At 37.4% G+C, this 19,773-nt stretch overlaps 3 protein-coding genes across 4 annotated transcripts; 1 reads left to right on the forward strand and 2 right to left on the reverse strand.

The window, feature by feature from the left end:
- The first annotated feature begins 2,978 nt into the window (after window positions 1-2,978).
- Window positions 2,979-6,122, forward strand: LOC147488866 (putative E3 ubiquitin-protein ligase XBAT31). The gene is made up of 8 exons (XM_086570934.1): window positions 2,979-3,460; window positions 3,550-3,609; window positions 3,717-3,788; window positions 3,891-4,012; window positions 4,135-4,275; window positions 4,373-4,480; window positions 4,662-4,917; window positions 5,279-6,122. Exons 1-8 carry the CDS (start codon window positions 3,281-3,283, stop codon window positions 5,669-5,671), a joined length of 1,332 nt encoding a protein of 443 aa, XP_086427060.1. The 5' UTR covers window positions 2,979-3,280; the 3' UTR covers window positions 5,672-6,122.
- Window positions 6,123-8,894: 2,772 nt separating this feature from the next.
- LOC147488867 (uncharacterized) lies at window positions 8,895-12,099 on the reverse strand. 2 transcript variants are annotated; one of them, XM_086572253.1, is made up of 3 exons: window positions 11,854-12,099; window positions 11,558-11,707; window positions 8,895-9,519 (listed from the first exon to the last, which is right to left on the reverse strand). In XM_086572253.1, exons 1-3 carry the CDS (start codon window positions 11,866-11,868, stop codon window positions 9,061-9,063), a joined length of 624 nt encoding a protein of 207 aa, XP_086428379.1. In that variant the 5' UTR covers window positions 11,869-12,099; the 3' UTR covers window positions 8,895-9,060. The 2 variants fall into 2 exon arrangements, with proteins under 2 accessions (XP_086428379.1, XP_086428380.1); XM_086572254.1 differs by having other exon boundaries at window positions 11,558-11,727; window positions 11,854-11,991.
- Window positions 12,100-12,610: 511 nt separating this feature from the next.
- Window positions 12,611-19,571, reverse strand: LOC147488868 (peptide transporter family protein). Its single transcript, XM_086572252.1, has 5 exons — window positions 19,028-19,571; window positions 17,399-17,456; window positions 15,823-15,940; window positions 15,601-15,718; window positions 12,611-13,202 (listed from the first exon to the last, which is right to left on the reverse strand). Exons 1-5 carry the CDS (start codon window positions 19,502-19,504, stop codon window positions 13,149-13,151), a joined length of 825 nt encoding a protein of 274 aa, XP_086428378.1. The 5' UTR covers window positions 19,505-19,571; the 3' UTR covers window positions 12,611-13,148.
- Window positions 19,572-19,773: the final 202 nt, after the last annotated feature.

The raw sequence follows: 19,773 nt of genomic DNA on the forward strand, positions 1-19,773 counted from the left end.
TCTAGGAAGACGCGGATCGTTTCTCCATGAGCTTGCTTGAGATGAAACCAAGAGTCCAGGTCGGCTTGCTTCTTTCTGTTGTGGACGAACTCTACTGCGAACGTCTCAGCTAGCTTGTTGAAGTTGCTAATTGAATCAAGAGTTAGTGTGTAGAACCATTCTAAAGCTCCGTCCTTAAAGCTGGCTAGGAAGAGCTTGCACTTCAGGTAGTCGTACTCCGGAGCGCTGTAGAGTGTGAAAGTTTGGCTAAAACGAGCTAGATCACGTCGTCTGGACCGGACCACGAGTCCGTGATTGGGAACTTTGGTTGGACCGAACTCGAGGGTGATCCGCTTTTTTCCAGATTTGATGAGTGAATGGTGATGCCTTGTACGTATGGAGTATCTTTTGAGCGATCTGGAGTGCGCTAGCCTTGTCATTCGACTTCTCCAACCTTTGTGCGAAGTCTTCTAGCTTTTGATTGGTGGTGTTGGTGAGGGATGTGACAGCGTTGTTCTCCACTGCGTCTGAAGCACCGTTGTTGGTGTTGGAGGTGGTGTGCTCACGCATTGTCTGGTTTTCCTGTTGAAGTGTTATGAATGACTCTTGTAGCGTTCTCATCTGATCTGCTAATGCTTGTAGCTATGCTTCCATGGTGGCTTGTTGTAACCCGGCCGTGGGCTTGCTTGAGAAAATGGTATCGTGTTTTTCAAGAGAACGAACCCGTGATAATTTTGATATAGATGTTTGTTAGTTTCTTAACGATAACGAATGACTGATGTTTTGTGTGATAGGAAATGACCTACGTAGCATCTCTCTTCTTATAGATGTTTGGTGACCTTCCATATTTAATTGGGCCGTAAAGTTGTCTTTTGGACATATCAAGTTTCTTGGGGTCAACTTGAATCAAATTGTCTTACGTGGTTCATCTCTCTACTTATAAATTAGATGTTTGATCATCAAGTCAAAGTCCTTCCATATTTGCTTTTTATTCACATCCATCCGTTATGAAGTGTAGATCCACCTTGTGTGCTATCTTGGAGATTAAAAATCCATTACCATCACGATCTTCACGGTAAATGTCTTTTTAAATTAAGATTGTTGTGTTGGAAATAATTTACGAACAATTTTTCAATTAAAATTACAACTAGCTGATTTGCTTCTATAAATTGTTGTAACTGATGTTGGGGATATTCGAGTTCGGGTGCACGCTTTTTTATATAACAAAAACTCGATAAAAAATAGTACGAAATGGACTTCTTTCACAGTGTATGGACCGTGTCTTGTAAATGTAGAACGGAAGGTATTTACAACAGACATTTTCATTTGTTTATCCTAGATAAAATTATAATAATATAATTTATAAATATATGAACACCATGCCTTGTGGTTCTATTTGATTTCTTCTACTCGGATAAAATACGGGTCACGTTTTGTTTTAATATATACATATAAATATATAATTGGGTGCGTGCAGTTGTTATATATGCATGGTCCCTTGTTGAAGGTGGAGAGTTGGTTTCTAGTTGGCAATTTAGCATACTAGCATAAAAAAAAAAAAAAAAAAAAATACGGGTCAGGAATATATACATATATATGCAATACTAGTATATATATATATATGCAATAAGGTATGAAGATAGATATTTATTGTGGGTAGCCAGGTGGGTGATCTCTCAAAACCTAAGATATAGTTGATTTCACGGAACCTTTTATATAATACTATATATTGGCAAATGGAATGAAAGGAGTGAGGTCTTCCTTCTGTTTCTAAATAATTCACAGAACACAGTCGACATTAACAACCTGATCAATTACAATTCTATCGAAAACGTCATTGAGTACAAGAATTCAACACGAACTGCTAATCTTATATTAAACTATTAGATTATACTATAGATTGGGGAATTCAATACGCAATCAAAATAAGCAAGAGTGAATAGAAATTATAGAACTTAAAAATGTGAGACAGTTGGATGGTCATCGACATTCGACAATGATGTGAAAACTCTAACACGCGTTGCAATAAGATCGGTTTCGGTATTTCGAGATAATTGATTATAAGGAACCTCTCGAGGCACATATGTGTCTATTTTGAAGTTTTTTTTTTAAGGTTTTTGACGTCTGAGATTCACGCAATTGAAGAGTCAAACAAAATTCCTCTTCAAATCAAGTTAGTAATTATTTGATATATCAAGAAATTCCATCTCTTAAACATTTTATGTGAAACTCTTTGACGAAGGATTTGGAGTATGAGGTGGTTTCATTAGCCATACTGATACTTTTCATGTCGTGCAGTGGATTCATTAATACTCTAATTATTAATATTTATTTTTGTGCCTCTAAATTTTGGTTTTGTTTCATTAGTCGTCACTCTGATGAGGTGTTTCAGCCATAATCATATCACATGTACCGACTAATTGTAAAACAAAAATGATTGTATCATTCAAATCATTAAAAACTTATCCGGATAAACTTGTAGCATATTGATTACTCTTGATGTTGTGTATGTAAAGAAAATTCGTCTTGTCTTGTGATGATATTATCACGTTTGGAACTTCTTTTGCTAGTAGTTAGCATTCTTTTTTAGCTTCCTTTACAAAATCCAACAAGCTTAAAGGCTTAACCACGATTTTGTTCGAAAGTCTGAAAGTTTAATGAAATTTAATAAATCCGGCAACTTAAAAAGATTATATAAATGAAAAGAAAAATGGAGTTGAAGGATTGAAAAAATGAAAAATACATTTATTACTGCAGACTGCAGTACATTCACGTATTTAACCATGCAAGATACAGATTCTTTTTTAGATTCTCTAGATCGGATCTCTGGTTTACAATTACCAAAATGTACGACATGTCGACTTGTCCGTTAAATCAACAACTATTTTGAAAGCCTTCCTTGACCTTACTTGATTTCGACAATGACATGCATAGTATGGAAAAAAAATGTACAGTCAATTTCTCGAGTTTATATGGAAAAAAATGGAATCCATCAAAATAAAGCAGTCACCAAAATATCTGACTAGTAATAATACTGTGTCTTAAAAGTCTATATACGGTCAGCTCTTCGTACACACTTGAGTTTCGAGGCTTAAAGGGGCAGCTTCAATATCCAAAGCTAGATTTCTTTCTTGCTTTCTTTCAGTCTCTCTGTCTCCTTCATTATGTTCACCTCTCCCTCTCTCTCTCTGTACACTTTTCTTAACCACTGATCAATGATCATGCCACCATTTCTGGTGCAAGATAAGGTGGTAGGCTAGTGTGTGTTAACTAAGCTTACACTACAGAAACAGAGAGAGAAATGGGTCAGGGACTAAGTTGCACTTCTAGTTCTGAACATGAGTTTTTGAAAGCAGTTGAGTTGGGTGATTTAGAAGCTGTTGAAGCTGCTTTGGAAAGAGACCCAAGTGTGTTGATTCACAGTACTGTGTATGATAGACTTTCTGCACTTCATTTGGCAGCTATAAATGATCAGATCGAGGTTGGTTCTTCACATTATTAGTCTCTTCTTTATTGTTTGTGGATCTTTATGCGAGTTTTTTGGATTTTTGATTAATTTGGTGTGAACAGGTTCTCTCATTCATTTTGGATCGAAATGTTAATCCAGATATCTTGAATCGCCATAAACAGGTAAGTGAAGTTTGTATTTAAAGAAATGGTGTTTATCTGTTTTATTCAATAAGGCAAAGTTTGATCCTTCATTGGTTTTGTGATTGTGTGAATTGTGATTTTTATAGACTCCTTTGATGTTGGCTGTAATGCATGGCAAGATTACCTGTGTGCAAAAGTTGCTTGAAGCAGGAGCTAACGTATGCAAATCTGTTAATTTTTCTTTCTTTTTGTTTTAGTTACTGTATTGTGAATTATAATAATGCAGAATTTTGATCTCGGGGTGTCTTTGAATTTTTTAGATTTTGATGTTTGATTCGATCAATGGAAGAACTTGCTTGCATTATGCCGCGTATTACGGCCATTCAGATTGCTTGAAAGGCATTCTTTCAGCTGCTCATTCGTCTCCTGTTTCAGAATCATGGTGGGTATTGTTTATATTTGATTCTTAGTTCAAATTGTTTTAGAATGAACCTCTGTGGATTTCAGACCTTTTGGTTGTAGGATTTTGTCGATTTTGATTTCTGTGTTTTTGGAATTAAGCAGGGGATTTACGCGATTCGTGAATATTAGAGATGGTAATGGAGCAACCCCTTTGCATCTAGCGGCTCGTCAAAGACGGCCTGATTGTGTCCATATTTTGTTAGATAGTGGGGCTCTTGTCTGTGCTTCTACTGGGGGATATGGGTAACCTATTATTGCTTACAATAGGTCATCATTTGTCATATTTTCAATGAATAGCAATTGTACCTCTTATTGATAGGTTCTTCAATCCTAATTGCAGCTTTCCTGGAAGTACACCACTTCATTTGGCGGCACGAGGGGGTTCACTGGATTGCATCCGAGAATTGCTTGCGTGGGGAGCAGATCGGCTTTATAGGGATGCATCTGGGTAAGCGCTGTTTTGTCCTCGAGTGATCTATTTATTGATCAATGTGATTCTTGTGATTCTTCTGGTAGCACCAAAGATTCAAGGCTTTAAATAACGATATTGAAGGATGTTTGGAAAAACTAGCCTCTTTCATAGTTTCAATTAGGAATTTGGTGTCTTACTAAATTGGGGAATTCTGCAGCTATATCCCCTACATGGTTGCGCTCAAACACAAACACGGAGCATGTGCAGCACTGCTGAACCCTACATCTGCCGAGCCTATTGTCTGGCCATCTCCGTTAAAGTTCATCAGTGAGCTCAACCCAGAGGCAAAGGTCTTATTGGAGAGAGCTCTCATGGAGGCTAATAAGGAAAGGGAGAAGAAAATTTTGAAGGAGACGTCTTTCTCACTTGCATCCCCAGCATATTCTGATGAAGTCGATGACATTAGCTCTGAGGTAAATTGCCTTAATCGTCTGTCTTCAAAATTCAAGCTTAAGTGAACAAATACCCGTAGAAAAAGATATTATGAGATGGAGAAAGATATTGCATAGCTTAGTGTAGGTCGTGCACTATCTCAATCGTTAGTAGAACATAAGCTATACATTCATTCTCAGAGTTGATCGTCAGTCCTGTTTGATTGCATTGATCAAGAACATTACGGTTCATATCATATTTTAGGATCTTATTGCCATGTTTAATTGCTTCTCTAACAAAGATTAAAAACTAGTCTTTAAAAATACTATACAAGTAGCATTCTCAGTAGGTCTTAATGCACCCAAAAAAAGAAAAACTGATGCATGGAGTTATCTCATGCAGGGCAGCGACACCGAACTATGCAGCATCTGTTTTGATCAGGTATGCACAATTGAGGTCCAAAACTGCGGCCACCAGATGTGTGCACATTGCACACTCTCCTTGTGCTGTCACAATAAGCCGAACCCTACTACTGCTTGTATGCCCACTCCAATCTGCCCCTTCTGCAGAAGTATCATTGTGCGACTAGTTGTTGCCAAGTTAAAATCCGACAAAGAAGTGGACATAGACATCAACCCCTCCAAGCAAAGGAAGATGAGAAAATCCATGAACCACTGTGAGGGAAGCAGCAGCTTCAAGAGTTTGTCAGCAGTGGGTTCATTTGGACGAATGAGCGGGCGTGGCTCAGGAAGAATCACCACTGACAGTAATGATTGGGCCGACGATAAGTCTTGACACATGGAGATAATAGACTGGGTATTGGGTATACATACAAATGGCACTCATTGTTATGTAATTTTTTTGGATGTAACAACAAAAGGGACCAAAATAAGCTGAAAGTATGCAGGTTTGGGTTGGTGAGATTAGCTTTTTATGGTTAGCTTTAGATTGAAGGAGAAGTGTGCTTTGATGGAAGTACCCCAGGCTCTTCTCTGGTCTTGCATAGAAAACAAATTCTTTGTTTTTTCAGAGGACACTGGAAGAAAAAGGTCAAGTTCCTGAATGGCTGCTGCACCATAACAAACAGCGATACTTATTTTCTTGATGAGAAGTCAATTGGTGTGTGTCATATTTGCTCTTTTTAAACAAAAGAGTGGGGAAATGTGAATACTGTGAAATGTAATATTGTTTGATCTGATTCAGGTATTTATATCAAAGAAAGGGGCTGCTAGGTTGTTGGTTATCATGACTCATGACTCATGACTCATGACTCATGTGATTGTCGTCATTGTCATAAGCATTTGAGTAATGTTGGTGAGAAATCAGATTTGATATAGTAAGTGAACTGAGCAATCAGCGTATCCTTATACATCTGAACATAGACTTAGATACTATAACAAGTGGTATTTCTTTAGCAATGAGCACTCTTTAATCTTTATATCTGAACAATGAATATAGACTTAAAATCATAGATACCACGATAAAATATGTTTTATTTTTATAGTTTACTTCCCATCAGCGTATTTTGATGAAAGTGTCAAAGTTGGTCTCATCAAATAAGGCCCGTCGGGGATAGGAAAAAGCCAACATCAAAATTGCCCGAAAAAGGGGCCAAGACTTTATGATATTCCTTTCAACTAAACATATTATAGAAAAATCTAACCATTGGAGGCTTGGAGCTAAATGGTCTTATTAGATACAGTTCTAATTAAAATGTTGACTCGAAAAATGAAGAAGAAGCTAACCTCCTGAAATAAAAGTTTAAGTGCTAATCACTAAGATAGAATGACCTGAATACTAACGAACTGTTCTTCCTTGCTGTGTACGTGGGAACAAATGGAGAGACACTCATGTGTAGTGTGTACTGTTGAGTGTGAGCTTCTCTATCCTCACTTGATTTGATGATATGGACAACTGGACTTTTAGTGGGTTCAGCAGTGAGATACAATAATATCCATTGGTCACGTGGAATAGTCTAATCTTAAGTGGGAGCCCAAGTACTTTTCATTTGGGCCAGTTAGCAGTATCAGCCAAGGATTCGAATCAGACAGACAGTTTGAGCGGGCCGGTGGGGTCAAGTAAACATGGAATTAGGTCCACATAGATCCAATCAACTGCTACTTGGGAAAAGATGAATACAACTGTTTCTCCTAATAGGGAACTCTTCTCTCTCTTTTTTTTCTTTGTTTTTTTCGGTAAACAGACTTTCTATTAAACTTAAAACCGAATTACATCAGAGTTTTGATTGTGGATAGGGGGAGGCTTGCCGATTACATTGTCAGAAGCCCATTTAGCCAAATCATGCGCTCTCCCATGTCAGAACCTCTACCTATCCACTTACGAATCAAATCAATCAATACACCTCATTCCTCCTCATTTTTACGAGTGCCAGACAAGCTGTATTGGAGCACCATCAACGCGCTCTATAATTTTTTTACACATCAGGTTTTTTGTCGATCTAAATTGGTAAAAACGTGTCAAGTTGTTGGGATTTTTATTTCGGACGGGAATAATTGTCCCGTTCCAATTTAAATATATTTGTTGGGCCCAAAAAAATCCAGCCCTTTCAATTTGTTATTTTAATTTTTTATTAAAAAAATATTGAAAAATTTTTGAACGGCAAAACTTGTTCCGTTCCAATTTCTTGGGTCCCACATCTAAAATCGATTTGACTATTTTAATTTTTTTAATTACAAAAAAACTAAAAATTCTAAACGTTTTCTTTCAAACTTGTCCCGATGTGGCTTTAGTGATTTTGGATATTTTTTTGGTTTGTTTTGCCTCTTACTCATTTCTATTTTTCTCACGAATTTGGTTTGAAATTTGACAATTGTTAGAATACAAATTATGTTTTGGTAGCAAGATCGAAATTGTCAAAATCATTTCCATCTATCACATTAAAAATAAAATATAACAACGTATTGATGATGCTCTTAGTTTATAAATGCTATTTTGCCTTTCTACAGACTACCCCAGCTTATATATGAGTAAATGGCAAGCGAGAAAACCGGCGAAATATCATTTCTTCAAAATTAGAACTCAATTTGACTATGCTAAGGCTGGTCGTTACCAAAAAAAAGACTACACTAAGGCAGGTATGGTGGGCCTCTTATGGTTCCACAGTTCCACTAGATGTATTTGCCTTGGGGCTCTGGCTCTCCATGGGACTTCAATGAGTTGACGATAACGTGTACCTTAGTCCAAAAATACCATAACAGCCACCTGATCCAAATGTTTCCACCTGATCTAAATGTTTCAACGGGACACATGCATGAAGTGATTACCACTTAAATTCAGATGCCACTCGAATACTTTTCATAAAGATTTGTTTAGTCCACAACTCATGACCACAAAGGAACTCGTGATTCATGGGTAAGGAGTCCATAATATCGTTACAAGTTCACATCAACTGATACTGCTTACACGTACATCAGAATGTGCTTGGGCAGGGAGTTTTAATTAAGGGTCCCTTTAATTCATGTCTTTATGCCTAGTTATAAGCTTTGCTCTCTTCACAATCGTCTAGTTGCTTTGCTTTCCTCATCAGTAGCGTCATTAGCGTGTGCTAGACAGCTAGGGCCTCTGGCTCAGCCCATTGTCTAGTTGCTTTGCCTTCCTCATCAAAGGTGAGTGTTTGCCCGGGCCTTTTGCCCAGCCCATGGAGTCATGGAGTCATGGACTAGTCCGCCCCATAACAACCTTCATTGACTAAAAGGAATACCAGACTACCAGAGAACCACACAGAAGTACCAGAATATCATCATGGGATTTCACTTTCTGCACAGCGCTATGGAAGCTAAGCAGCTAGCTCTCTAGACTCCGTTGAGGAATATAACATGATTTGGTAGGCGGTTAATGCTTAGATCAACGCCATAGTGAGGTACCTATTTATCTCACTTTGAAAGTCATGTTAACTTGAACAAATTGGACTAATCAGAACCAGACCAAAATAACAACATAACTGACAACCCTTGTAAGAATTTCTTGCTGCCAAGATTCAAGATCCAATTCTTAAATCTAGTGAACAGACTCTTTTACTTGGAATGGATATAAATTCAGAGGGAGAACGGTTAGCTTCATTTCAAACAATGAACGAAACAATTATTTCGCTTCCAGAAGGATGAAGTATAAAGTTCAATAACAGCATAAGAAAGAAAATCGAAAAGGTAAGAAGTTGCTCCCCTTCAGTTGGTTGGTTGTCCGCACATGCAAGAACACAGCACTGGAACTCCGCAAGCACCAACATTAGCTAAGCTTCGGTTGGTTCTCTCTCCATCATTCGAACGTAACCATGGACTTGACTGCGGAGGGGCAACATGGCCATTAATAAATAACAAGTTCGGTTCAGAGGCAGTGTACTCATCAGCGTCATAGATCATTGAGTTCTGGTTGCTCCTATAATCATTTGAAGCTCTTCTCTCCACTTCAAGAAAATGGGCAAGGGATGGTGCACTAATAGCATCCTCAGCCTTGGAACACAAAGATAAGAACCAACCTCTGGACTTCGAACTCTTTTTGCTTCTCAAGGACATCGAATCTGCTCTCCTTCCCCTAGTTGATCGTCGTGAGAGCTCCAGAATGCTAGACACACCAATAAGACTCCCAAGTGTGATGCTCTTGTCATGGAAGAAAGACCCAGTGGACTATAACCAATCACAAAGAAAGCATCTTACATCAATTGAAGGAAATCATACTTAAGCAAATCATATATTTATCAAATGACGCTATGCAGTAACATGGCGTCTTAGAAGGTATCACGCTTTGCCAGTATACGGGCTACACAAAAGTTCAGGTAGCAATAGAAGTATTGAAAGCTTGCTGAAGAAAGCTAAACACACTTGGCAATGTTTTACTTAGCATATCAGATATACGATGCAGTTGGTGAGTTAAAGAGCTTTCTTAGTTAACCACATATACAGTGAGCCATATAGAGCAACTAACATGTCCCTCTTGGGTAAATGGGTGTCGAGATACAGCAGAGGAGAACCAGACTTATGGAAGGAGATCATTTAGGACAAATTCGGCGAGCCAGAGGTGGGGCTGGCCACCCAATGTTTCTAGTTCCTATGGTTGCACTTTATGGCATGGCATTCTCGCTACCAAAGGTAAGCTTAAAGAAAATGTATCATACCAGGTGGGGAAAGGTGATAAAGCAAATTCTAGAAGGATGCTTGGTGCACGGATAAACCTTTCAAAGATGATTTTGAAGAGCTTTTTCGATATGCGAGTGACAAGGATGGGCTGGTAAAAGATCATATGGTTTTGAATTTCGAATTGAGGTACGGTGTAAAAGGAGTGACACATGGATGGCGTCATTTGCATGTTGGATGCTCTTGCAGGGTTAACCCCTTCGGTGGAAGAGGATAAATGGGTATGGAAGCTGTGTAGCAACGGTAATTTCAGTTCTCGATCCTATTACAATCTTATGGCCAGCATTCCTTACCCCCCCCAACCTATAACTCCAAAGTTTTTATCGATGGCGTGGCACAGTGGTGTATCTCCTAAAGTGCAGTTCTTCATTTGGTGTTTACTACAAGGAAAAATACTGACAACGGATCAACTGCGCACAAGGGGTAAGGATGTGGAGGCAGAGTGTGTGCTGTGCACTCAAGTTGATGAAACTGCAAATCACCTTATGTTACATTGCAGTTTTCAGTAAAGGCATGTGGCAAAACATTCTACAACCGGTGGGCACTGATATCAACCAGGCTATCTGCCCTCATTCAGTAGTCTCTTGCCTTCATAGCTGGTTGTCGCCAAATACTACGACCTATGGGAAATGCCTTTAGTTCCTTATGCCACGTGGTGGTCTATCTGGAAAACAAAGAACGATGCCATCTTTAACAACAAACTAGCATCATTGAAACCACAATTCGTAACATTAAAGCAAACTTGTGGCTTTGAACATCAATGCTTTTGAAAAGAAGGGGCTACTGTTTTGGAAACTTAATGTTAGAATGGGGATCTGTTATTTCAGGTGTAACTTAGCTAGGATTTTTCACTGTTACGTTTCTTTTTTCTTCAACACCTCCTTGTATTGGTGAGTCACTTACTCACTTTTTTCTTATTTTCTTCTCATATGAATAAGATGCCAATTTATCAAAAAACTTAGAATCACTTAAGCTAGAAGTTTATAACTACTTAAGCAGAAGACTTATATCTCTATCAATGTGAGGCTTGCATACCGGCATACCCCAGCAATAGTGTTTTTAGGGCTTTCTTTGATCTCACCACCAGATTCACTATCTAAGACGATTTAAATCCAATCGAGAGTTCGTTCCATTACAAAAACAAAAGGACGCTGACCACACCATAATCCCCTCAAAACCAATAATGGAATTTGGGCGCTCATGACTACATAAAGTGAGATTTTCACCAAGATACTGACCACACCATAATCCCCTCAAAGCCCAATCACCAGTCATAATTCCATCAGCAATATTCCGCTTTACACCAAGCACCGACTAATTTGTAGTAATAATCACAACACTAGTGCAAACAATTAATTAACGTTTTTTAGTAGCTAATAACAATAGGATAAGTTTGACACACTGCCTTTCGCTATAGACCTCAACTTGTCTACATCCAGGTTCCTCAAAAGAATATTCACCAAAAAATAAATCAATATCAGAATGAAAAATATAAGTATATAGTGGTCTTTGGCATAACCATATATCTGACCTCAGTATCCAGATCTGATGAAGAAGCTGTTGAGGAAGTTGGAGAACCAGTGAGCAAAGTGTTGAATGACATTGACCCTGAAAAGTCATGATTATTCGCCACCCCAGCTCTCATATTCAGTGGTTGCAAACCCAGTGGCCACCCTTCCTCCTGCATTATTTCAACTCAATCTATATAAATCAAGAAAGTGAACAACACTTTAAAGCACAGTACCCCAAGTCCACAGTCATGAAACATTTAGACAACACCCCCCAAAAAGTGAAAAATGTTAATAATAGTAAAAGAAGTAAAAATACCTGTATTTGAGCCATGAGAGTTTGGCAATGTGATGTAGAGAGAGAATGAAAGAGAGAAAACGTTCAGTACTTCTTAAGGCCACCCTAGTTTTTAGCTCAAAAAACACAAGTCAGTGGAATGAGAAGTGGGAGAGTGAGTGAGTTACTGGCATTTGGCACTCTTGCATTTATGTTTAAGTACAAACTAACTGATAAGACACTTTGCTTTCTTTGAGTTGGTCAGAGTAGCCAAAGAAGAAACAGAATAATTTTGTTTCACAGAAAAAGCAGATAAACGTGGGAGAAAGGCTGTGGAACTAAATTGCAAGGATGCCTCGTTTTCTTCAGAAAACTACCATAGTGCCCTTCTTCTTTGACATTTTCACACAATGTCTGTCTTAGAAGCAATCATCAATTGATTAATCAGACACATACTGCATTACTGCCATGCACGGTATGCGTACTGTTACGTTTGGTACCAAAAACAACTCAAATAAAGGATAATAAAAGATACGAAATGTTCGGTCCTACATAAAATTTTAATTGAATAGCAATTTCATGATTAGGGGTAATACTTAATAGAGAATCCAATAAAGGATGAAAGAGATGTACTTTTGCTAAGGTGCCTATCACAGAGCAGTATGAGAGGTTTTTCAACCTTTAATCAAGAAGCTGTGTCGGAATTCAACAAGCTTTTTTTATATACCTGGACATGAAATTCTACTTTCTTTGGATCTGCTCAATAGTAGCGTGATTGGTACAAAACTACAAACATATGGAAAATGTAACTGCCAAGCAAATCACTCATGCCACTGGTACTATTCTGAGGTCCTTGCAGTCCCCAAATGAGGAATCACAGACTGTAGACAGTATAATGATCAATTGCCTTACAAGGCAACACCAAATCCTCACCAGCAATGTTTCAGATAGGTAAGAGTCAGTTCAAAATCATCCAGTTTAACTACTGCAGCACTAAATTGCGGAGAAATGGTGGTTTCTTCCAGTAAAGGAATCAAACTTATCTGTCAACGTTTCTAATAGTCATTTTCAAAGAATTAATAGGACACTTTTAAATGATACATTGGGGACCACTAAAAAAGATATAGAATCTTTTACTTTGTCCCATTTCAATGGAATGTTGATCTCGTCTTCCTTCTTTCTTCAGTATTATTCAAGACCTCGGCAATGGATTAAGACGAATCCAATAAATGCTTCGATCACCTGCAAGTCTGCAACTCATGTCCTTTTTCTGATCATTCTAAAATTTGAGGAACCAGAATTTCATTTGTTTTTCAACGTACAGAGAATGGCTAGCTTCATCGGTGAGCATTGACTGCACCAGGTCGATACTCTCCGATTCCTAGCAAATCCTGGAACAACAAAATGGACGTTTGATCTTTAAGCATGGTATAAAGACAAAACATTGCTACGGAAATGACATTCACTCCATAAACATGAGTTTTCAAAGGAAAAATGAGGACACGACCACCGGTACAATGTTAGGACATCCAAATGAATTTAAGTTGAAATAATAATTCCATTGGAGTAAATTTTCTGTATCAAGTTACTGTAAGAAACTTCAATTTAAGCAACAACAAACTCATCTTTTTACATTATGTGAAGCTCACCAGTCAACACATTTTCATCAATTTCAACTGCTAATATTGTCTATTTTCTACTCTGAAATGTCCTCAACTTGTAAACTTCTACACCTCCCATGAAGTAACCAATATCCAAGAGATTGTCGAGCTTCTCGACAACCCTTTGTTTTCTCCATGGGGAAAGGTGACGGGATAACTTTCAAAGAGACAAAAACTAAAAAGGATGAGAGAGCCTAAAGATTTGCGAGAAAGAGTTGCAAGGGTCTGTTTGGAACTTGCGGTTCAGCTCCCTAGAACCCAACTCCAAGAAGTTGGTAAAAGGTAACCTTGGGTATTTTGTTTTAAAGATAGTTTGGTGGTAATACTATACTGGGGGTTCCAAAAGTTGTGTTGTTTCAATTTCAGAAAGACTTCCATATCATACAATGTTCAAATTCATATTCATATCCAAATATATATATATATATATATATATATATATATATATATATATATATTTATTTATTTATTTATTTCTTATTTGAATTCAGGCTACTACTGTTCCTTGACATAAATTATGAATTCTTTCATAAATAAAAGAGAAGAAGGAACAACAAAGCTGTCTTACTCAATAGAGGCCTAGTTTCTGATATGTGATTTTAATTTTTAAACAAGAGAGAGGGAGGGTGTAGGGACTTCATAGGGCATGGTTCATTTTAGTGTAGTCTTGCGGAGTGAGTTGTGGTTGGTAACTACCACCAACCTCGTGGGAATTGAAATCCATTAAAAGTTGGTGTTGAGTGTCCAAGGTTGAACTCCTACGTGGGTGTCCTTAGCTCCAGCCAACTCATGGAGCAGCGAACTTCAGCTCCAACCCGTGTTCCAAAAAGTGTGAATACACGGATTAGCTAGTTTCAGTGAGTCTGGGAAGATAAAGATTAAAAAGGCTGGTTCATGAATATTTTCCTGTTGAACCAAGATCAATCAGGCAATTCCCATTTGAACTTCTAGTTTGGAGTTCACTCAAAGTACAGCTTCCATGTCCAGTCCAAACTTAGTTAAGATGCTAAAAGAACAATTAATAATCAAAATTTTCGTCTAGCATACAATGCAGGATGAAAAGGAAAACATTCTTGCGTGTGTAATATGCATCGCTCAAAAGTTCAGAAGAAAAAGATTAAAAAGGTGCTATAGAGCTGAGGTACATCTATTTTGCATTCTCATCATTTATAACATGGTACGAGTGAATCATAAGTTAAAAACGGATCATTTTACTAACATTGAAAAGATAAGAAAAAAAAACGAATACTATCCGTCATGGAACTAAATTTCAATCATGTGTGGTAATTTATTACATAAAGGATATATTAAGAAAGAGGGGACCAATTGAAAGAAAGTCGTATGAGATCAATAAGCAATGATCCCAGTTAAAAAGAGAACACAAGTCGAGAACTCTGCAAGAATGACGGAAGAACAAAATGGGCATGAATTGAGGTCGAGAGAGCAGATCCATAGAAGCTTGTGAGTTGTGACAGATATTACGATATTGGACAAAGTAAAAGGAGGAAAAAGATTCAATTTATCACTATTGATAATGGTTGAGGTCTATGATTTAGTTGTAAGCTTTCAATAACTACGAGAATAATAATTGACTCTTCTGCATTTGGAGTTGGGACTTAGGAGGAGAATGAACTATGAAGCCATAACCATCGGACCAAACAACCAAATTCACTTTCCCACATGATTGAATTCTAGGTTACATGGACACGCCATATTTTGAAAAAAATCTGTGTCGGATACGTATCCACGTGTCCGTGTCCGTATCCGTGTTGGACACACACGGACACATATTGTATTTAATTTACCTCGAATTTCTAATTTACCATCTAATTTAATAAATTTATAATTATTAAAAAATTAATTAATTATTCCTATCCGTGTCCCCATGTCGATCTTCAACTGCTCGCCGTATCCGACACCCCGTATCCGTGTCGGACACCGACACGCGTGCCCGTGTCAATGTAACCTAAATGAATAGTGAAGCAACTTGAACTAAAGGTGAAGCCAACACCAAGGGTAAAATTGATAATATTAAAAAAATAAAATAAAAATAAAAAATCAACAAAATACAAGGAAATGATTAAAGAAAGATTTGGAAACAAGTCCATAAAAAGATGTAATAATTTACTTGGCATGCTTTATTTTTCGCTCGGGTTTCTGCTGTGCTGGGAATGTCATGGTTTGGCTTCATAAACCTTTTCTCCCGCCGTTCACATGAACCCCATCCATCAGAAAACCTACCACCTCTGATATGAATAACAAGAAAACTAGATTAAAGAAAGCAGAAACTAGAATGACTGCTCAACTGAACCATGTAATCATGCAATATCACCGAAGTCAGAAGACATACTGCATAGACGCCCGAACAACAAATTCAGCGCGTTGGACATTCCGATTATCATCAAACTCAATAGATTTGTCTTTGATTTCAAATGAAAGATTGAAGTAAAATGCTATTTTCCTCCATCCTGACGAAACATAAAAGAAAACTTTAATTTATTTGTATATAACCCCCAGATCAAGTCTTACTCAGTGAAATTACAACTTCACATATGAGAAATTTAAACATGAGAATGAATTGTCTGAACCTACTACTGTTGCAGAATCCTCTACATGTATATGGTAGCCGAAGTAGTGGTTGCAAAGGCTTCATTCATTCTGACAACCGAGCAAATGACAGAATGAAGGTTCCAACTACTCAACTAGCGGCCATTTTTTATCCACAGAAGTTATATTTCATTCAAAATTACATTGTTAAATAACAAGATAGCTAATTCTTAGCAAGGAACTAATAGTAGCTAAATACAATCCCACAAGATGGTCAAATACAAACAATTACAAAACTAGAATATCCTAATTACAGATAAAATTATCTTGAGATCTTAACTCCCTAAAAGTGATGGCATTTCTCCATCAATCATACAATAGCTCCTTGACATTCACCTATATCTTGTGCATTTCCTTCTCCATTTTCTCAAACACTCTTCGATTACGTTCCAACCATATTCCCCACACTATTGCCTTTGGAAGATGTTCCACTAACCACTTGCCTCGTACAGAAAGAGCCTCTTTACTCTCACCCCACCCGGCCAAATCCAATAATTTTATTAAAAGATGAGAAAAAACAACTCCCAATCCTTAAGGTTTCTTCTCAAAGCCACCTCCCAAACCACCCCATCCACTCCTCTACTCAAGTACTCTGCCACTTTAGCATCCTTGTTAGCCGCTACATCATAGATGATTGGATATTGGTCACTCAACGCCATTTCTCCCACCCAAACATTATACATCTTTCCAAAATGAATTGTATTGCTTCCCTCCAGTTGAAAGATTATACCTTCATCGCCTCATCAAATTGCTCTGAGCCAATAGTTATCCTTTTCCACAAAGTGATCCCATATGGCCCTCTAGGTTTCCACACTATCTTCCTCACCATACTTTCCAAAAATCACTTTTCTAGATGCTCTTTCTCCTCCCCATACCTCCATAACCATTTAGACAAAAGTGTTTCATTCATGGATTCGACATATTTGCAACCTAATAATCATTTGTCCTCTTTATCAATACAAAGCCTATCCCACCTAACCCAATGAATTTTTCTCTCCCCGCTACTACTCCCCATATAAATCATTGAAACTCCATCTCAACTTCATTGACAACACCTTCGGGTGTAGAAAAGAGAATTATTTTATTTCTATTTTTTACATTTTATAAAAAGGAACAACGACAATCAGTATTTAGAAGTGTCAAAACAAAAGGTATCGCGTGGAAAAATAAAGAAGAAACCAATCAGTAAGGTTAGCTGCGAGAGGGATGATCTGGATAGGCCATGTGAATTGTACATATAAAGAACTTTTTCTCTTTCCAAAAGATTTTTTTTTATAAAGTAGGTCCATAAAATTGTCACTTCAGAATTCAGATATTACCTGATTTCTTGATAAATGGATTCCCAGAAATCACGGTGTAATCAGACTTCTCTAGAATCTGTAAAGTCAAGTTACAAATTCATGTAAGAAAAGAATAATCCTCAGGCAAGCAAAATGAAGGAAATATGTAAATGTTCCAAAAGTGTTTAACATCAGTAAACTAGTCATATATATCCAGCAACTTAATATCTTGAAATGTCTGACTGGCTCTGTGTCTCAACTCCTAAAAGCGTTATCAACTTCAGTGCACTCTAAGTTAGGTCCTACAAGTGGTGAAAGCTCAGGGTAGGACCAAAGGGGCAGATGCATAAAACACATGTAACTCAGGTCAAGAAGCACAAAGAATCACACAGATCTAAAGCAACGAACACCGTATTTACTATTTACAAAGTACTCATAACTATTGTTGCATGTATCAGATGATGGATTATCTTAAAGAACATAAATACAAAGACAATCATGTAGCAAATCATAATCATATGAATCATGTAGTTCTTGCCAAATGTTTAGATCACAAACTTTGATAAGTCCAACATAAAAAGTAGGTGACCCAGTGTAGATGATGCGAATTTGACAGTACGCCATGCAAACTGGCAGGGATAACTTAGAGACTTAAAACTTGAAGACTGATAACATTAATTACCACACTTAATGAACTAGTACCATTTGAAAAAAAAAAATCAATGGCATAGAGACAAATAGAAGATAGTGCTTTCCTTTAAAATTGGTAACATTGTGCATTTATCTACATTGTGAATTTGTTTCTCCTTCTTTGACCTCCGAAACTTTGACATCTCTAACCACCCATATACGACTCTGCTTGTTTTCAATCATCAATGTTACCTATGGAATCCTAGTCGCTTCGACCATCTAGACCATATGTCAAAAGTCAAAACCAAAACTTAAAAAGACACTGAGATTGTAGCTTGAGACTATCCAATTATTTAAAAAATGTGGAGGTAGAGCTTGAGCATATATTAAGCCAAGTTATAATTCACTTTGGTAAAAGTGATAAGTGTCTACAGATGAAAAACGAGGCATGCAATTGAACATGTAGCCAGAAAGAAAATGAAGAGAAGAGTACTTCCAGCAGTTGTATGCGTACAAATATGAATATAAATTCATAAAGTAGAACATCTTTCACTAGGCCACATATCTAGCCTCAGTAACAGTAACAAACCTCACAGCCCACAATCTTCAAAAAGAATCTGTTAGATGCAATCTAAGCTATCATTTTTATTTAGACAACCCTCAAGAATTGGAAGGTGTCCACTGGCCTACTAGTCAAGACTTGGGAGGTCGGGCCCAAGGTAAATAAGAGATTAGGGAACACAATTCTAAGTATTATATATACAAACAAATACAATTCTCAACATAATGAGGCCGATAACTATGTAGTTTTTTTTATTTCACTGGCTTATATGCTTAGTTCATTCAACAACTAAGGCAGCACGTTTTACCAAAAAAGACAAGTAAGTAATTCTATTAATTAAACAGCAACAAACAACATAATTTGGTTTTCATATGAATTGGTTCTGGATTCCACAATTGGAGGATACATTCAAGTATTTGACAAGCTGCTATTGATATGTGATGAGTTAAACATATAATAAAAGAAATTAAAAGTACCGCCATAGCCGCATTCTGATACTCCTTAAACAAAGACACAGAAGGAAACCTCCCCGACAAACTATGCCTCTCCGAACAAGGACTAACAATCTCTTGCAAACTCTCCGGAGACGGTGTCCTTTGCACAACAACCATCTTATTATTAATATGATTCTCATCTCCAAAACACCACCCACTCGTTCTTGCAATCTTCATCGATCTCTGATTAATTGAAGATGATTCTTGTACAACTTCACCGTAAAACGGAATATTAGTCCTAACTTCTTCTTGTTTATCGCGTTTATTATTGAGCTTTGGGGTTTGGAATAATGATTGGTTTGGTGATTTTAATGTGGTTAATGGTTTACGTGATTTTAATGAGGATGACGTGGAATGTGAAGCAGCTGCTGCCGAATCAATTACTGCCCATAATTCTGCGTCGTCTAGATCTTTGTCGTCTACCATTGAGTGGCGATGATGATTGGGAGTGGTTGTCATTTTTTTTTTTTTTTTGGGTTAAATGGTTTTAGGGATTTGAGAATTATTACTACTGTTTTTTTGAGTTTGAATTCGCGCTCATAATGAAATGGGCTGGACTTTGTAGATCTGGCCCAACAAGACTTTGCAACTATATTCGGCCCAGATTTAAGGATACCCGTAACTTTTGCTAGCTGTGTTGTGTGTAGGAACTAGGAACAGAGCGGAATGAGAGGGGTTTATTTGGTCCACAACAAGCCGTGTCGGATTTCCATCTAAGTATTATTAAT

This window comes from Coptis chinensis, chromosome 7 (assembly GCF_015680905.1).
Source record: "Coptis chinensis isolate HL-2020 chromosome 7, ASM1568090v1, whole genome shotgun sequence".
In the NCBI taxonomy this organism is placed as follows: Eukaryota; Viridiplantae; Streptophyta; class Magnoliopsida; order Ranunculales; family Ranunculaceae; genus Coptis; species Coptis chinensis.

Bases quoted from the DNA above. Each gene is read 5' to 3' on its own strand.
- LOC147488866 (XM_086570934.1), top strand. From the start codon at position 3,281: ATGGGTCAGGGACTAAGTTGCACTTCTAGTTCTGAACATGAGTTTTTG. The intron at 3,461-3,549 runs GTTGGTTCTTCA...TGGTGTGAACAG, and splicing joins CTATAAATGATCAGATCGAG to GTTCTCTCATTCATTTTGGA. The intron at 3,610-3,716 runs GTAAGTGAAGTT...TGATTTTTATAG, and splicing joins TCTTGAATCGCCATAAACAG to ACTCCTTTGATGTTGGCTGT.
- LOC147488867 (XM_086572253.1), bottom strand. The intron at 9,520-11,557 runs GTCAGATATATG...GATTGGTTATAG, and splicing joins CATCAGATCTGGATACTGAG to TCCACTGGGTCTTTCTTCCA.
- LOC147488868 (XM_086572252.1), bottom strand. From the start codon at position 19,504: ATGACAACCACTCCCAATCATCATCGCCACTCAATGGTAGACGACAAA. The intron at 15,941-17,398 runs GTAATATCTGAA...ATGTTTCGTCAG, and splicing joins TCCATTTATCAAGAAATCAG to GATGGAGGAAAATAGCATTT. The intron at 13,203-15,600 runs GTAAATTATTAC...TTGTTGTTCCAG, and splicing joins CGAAAAATAAAGCATGCCAA to GATTTGCTAGGAATCGGAGA.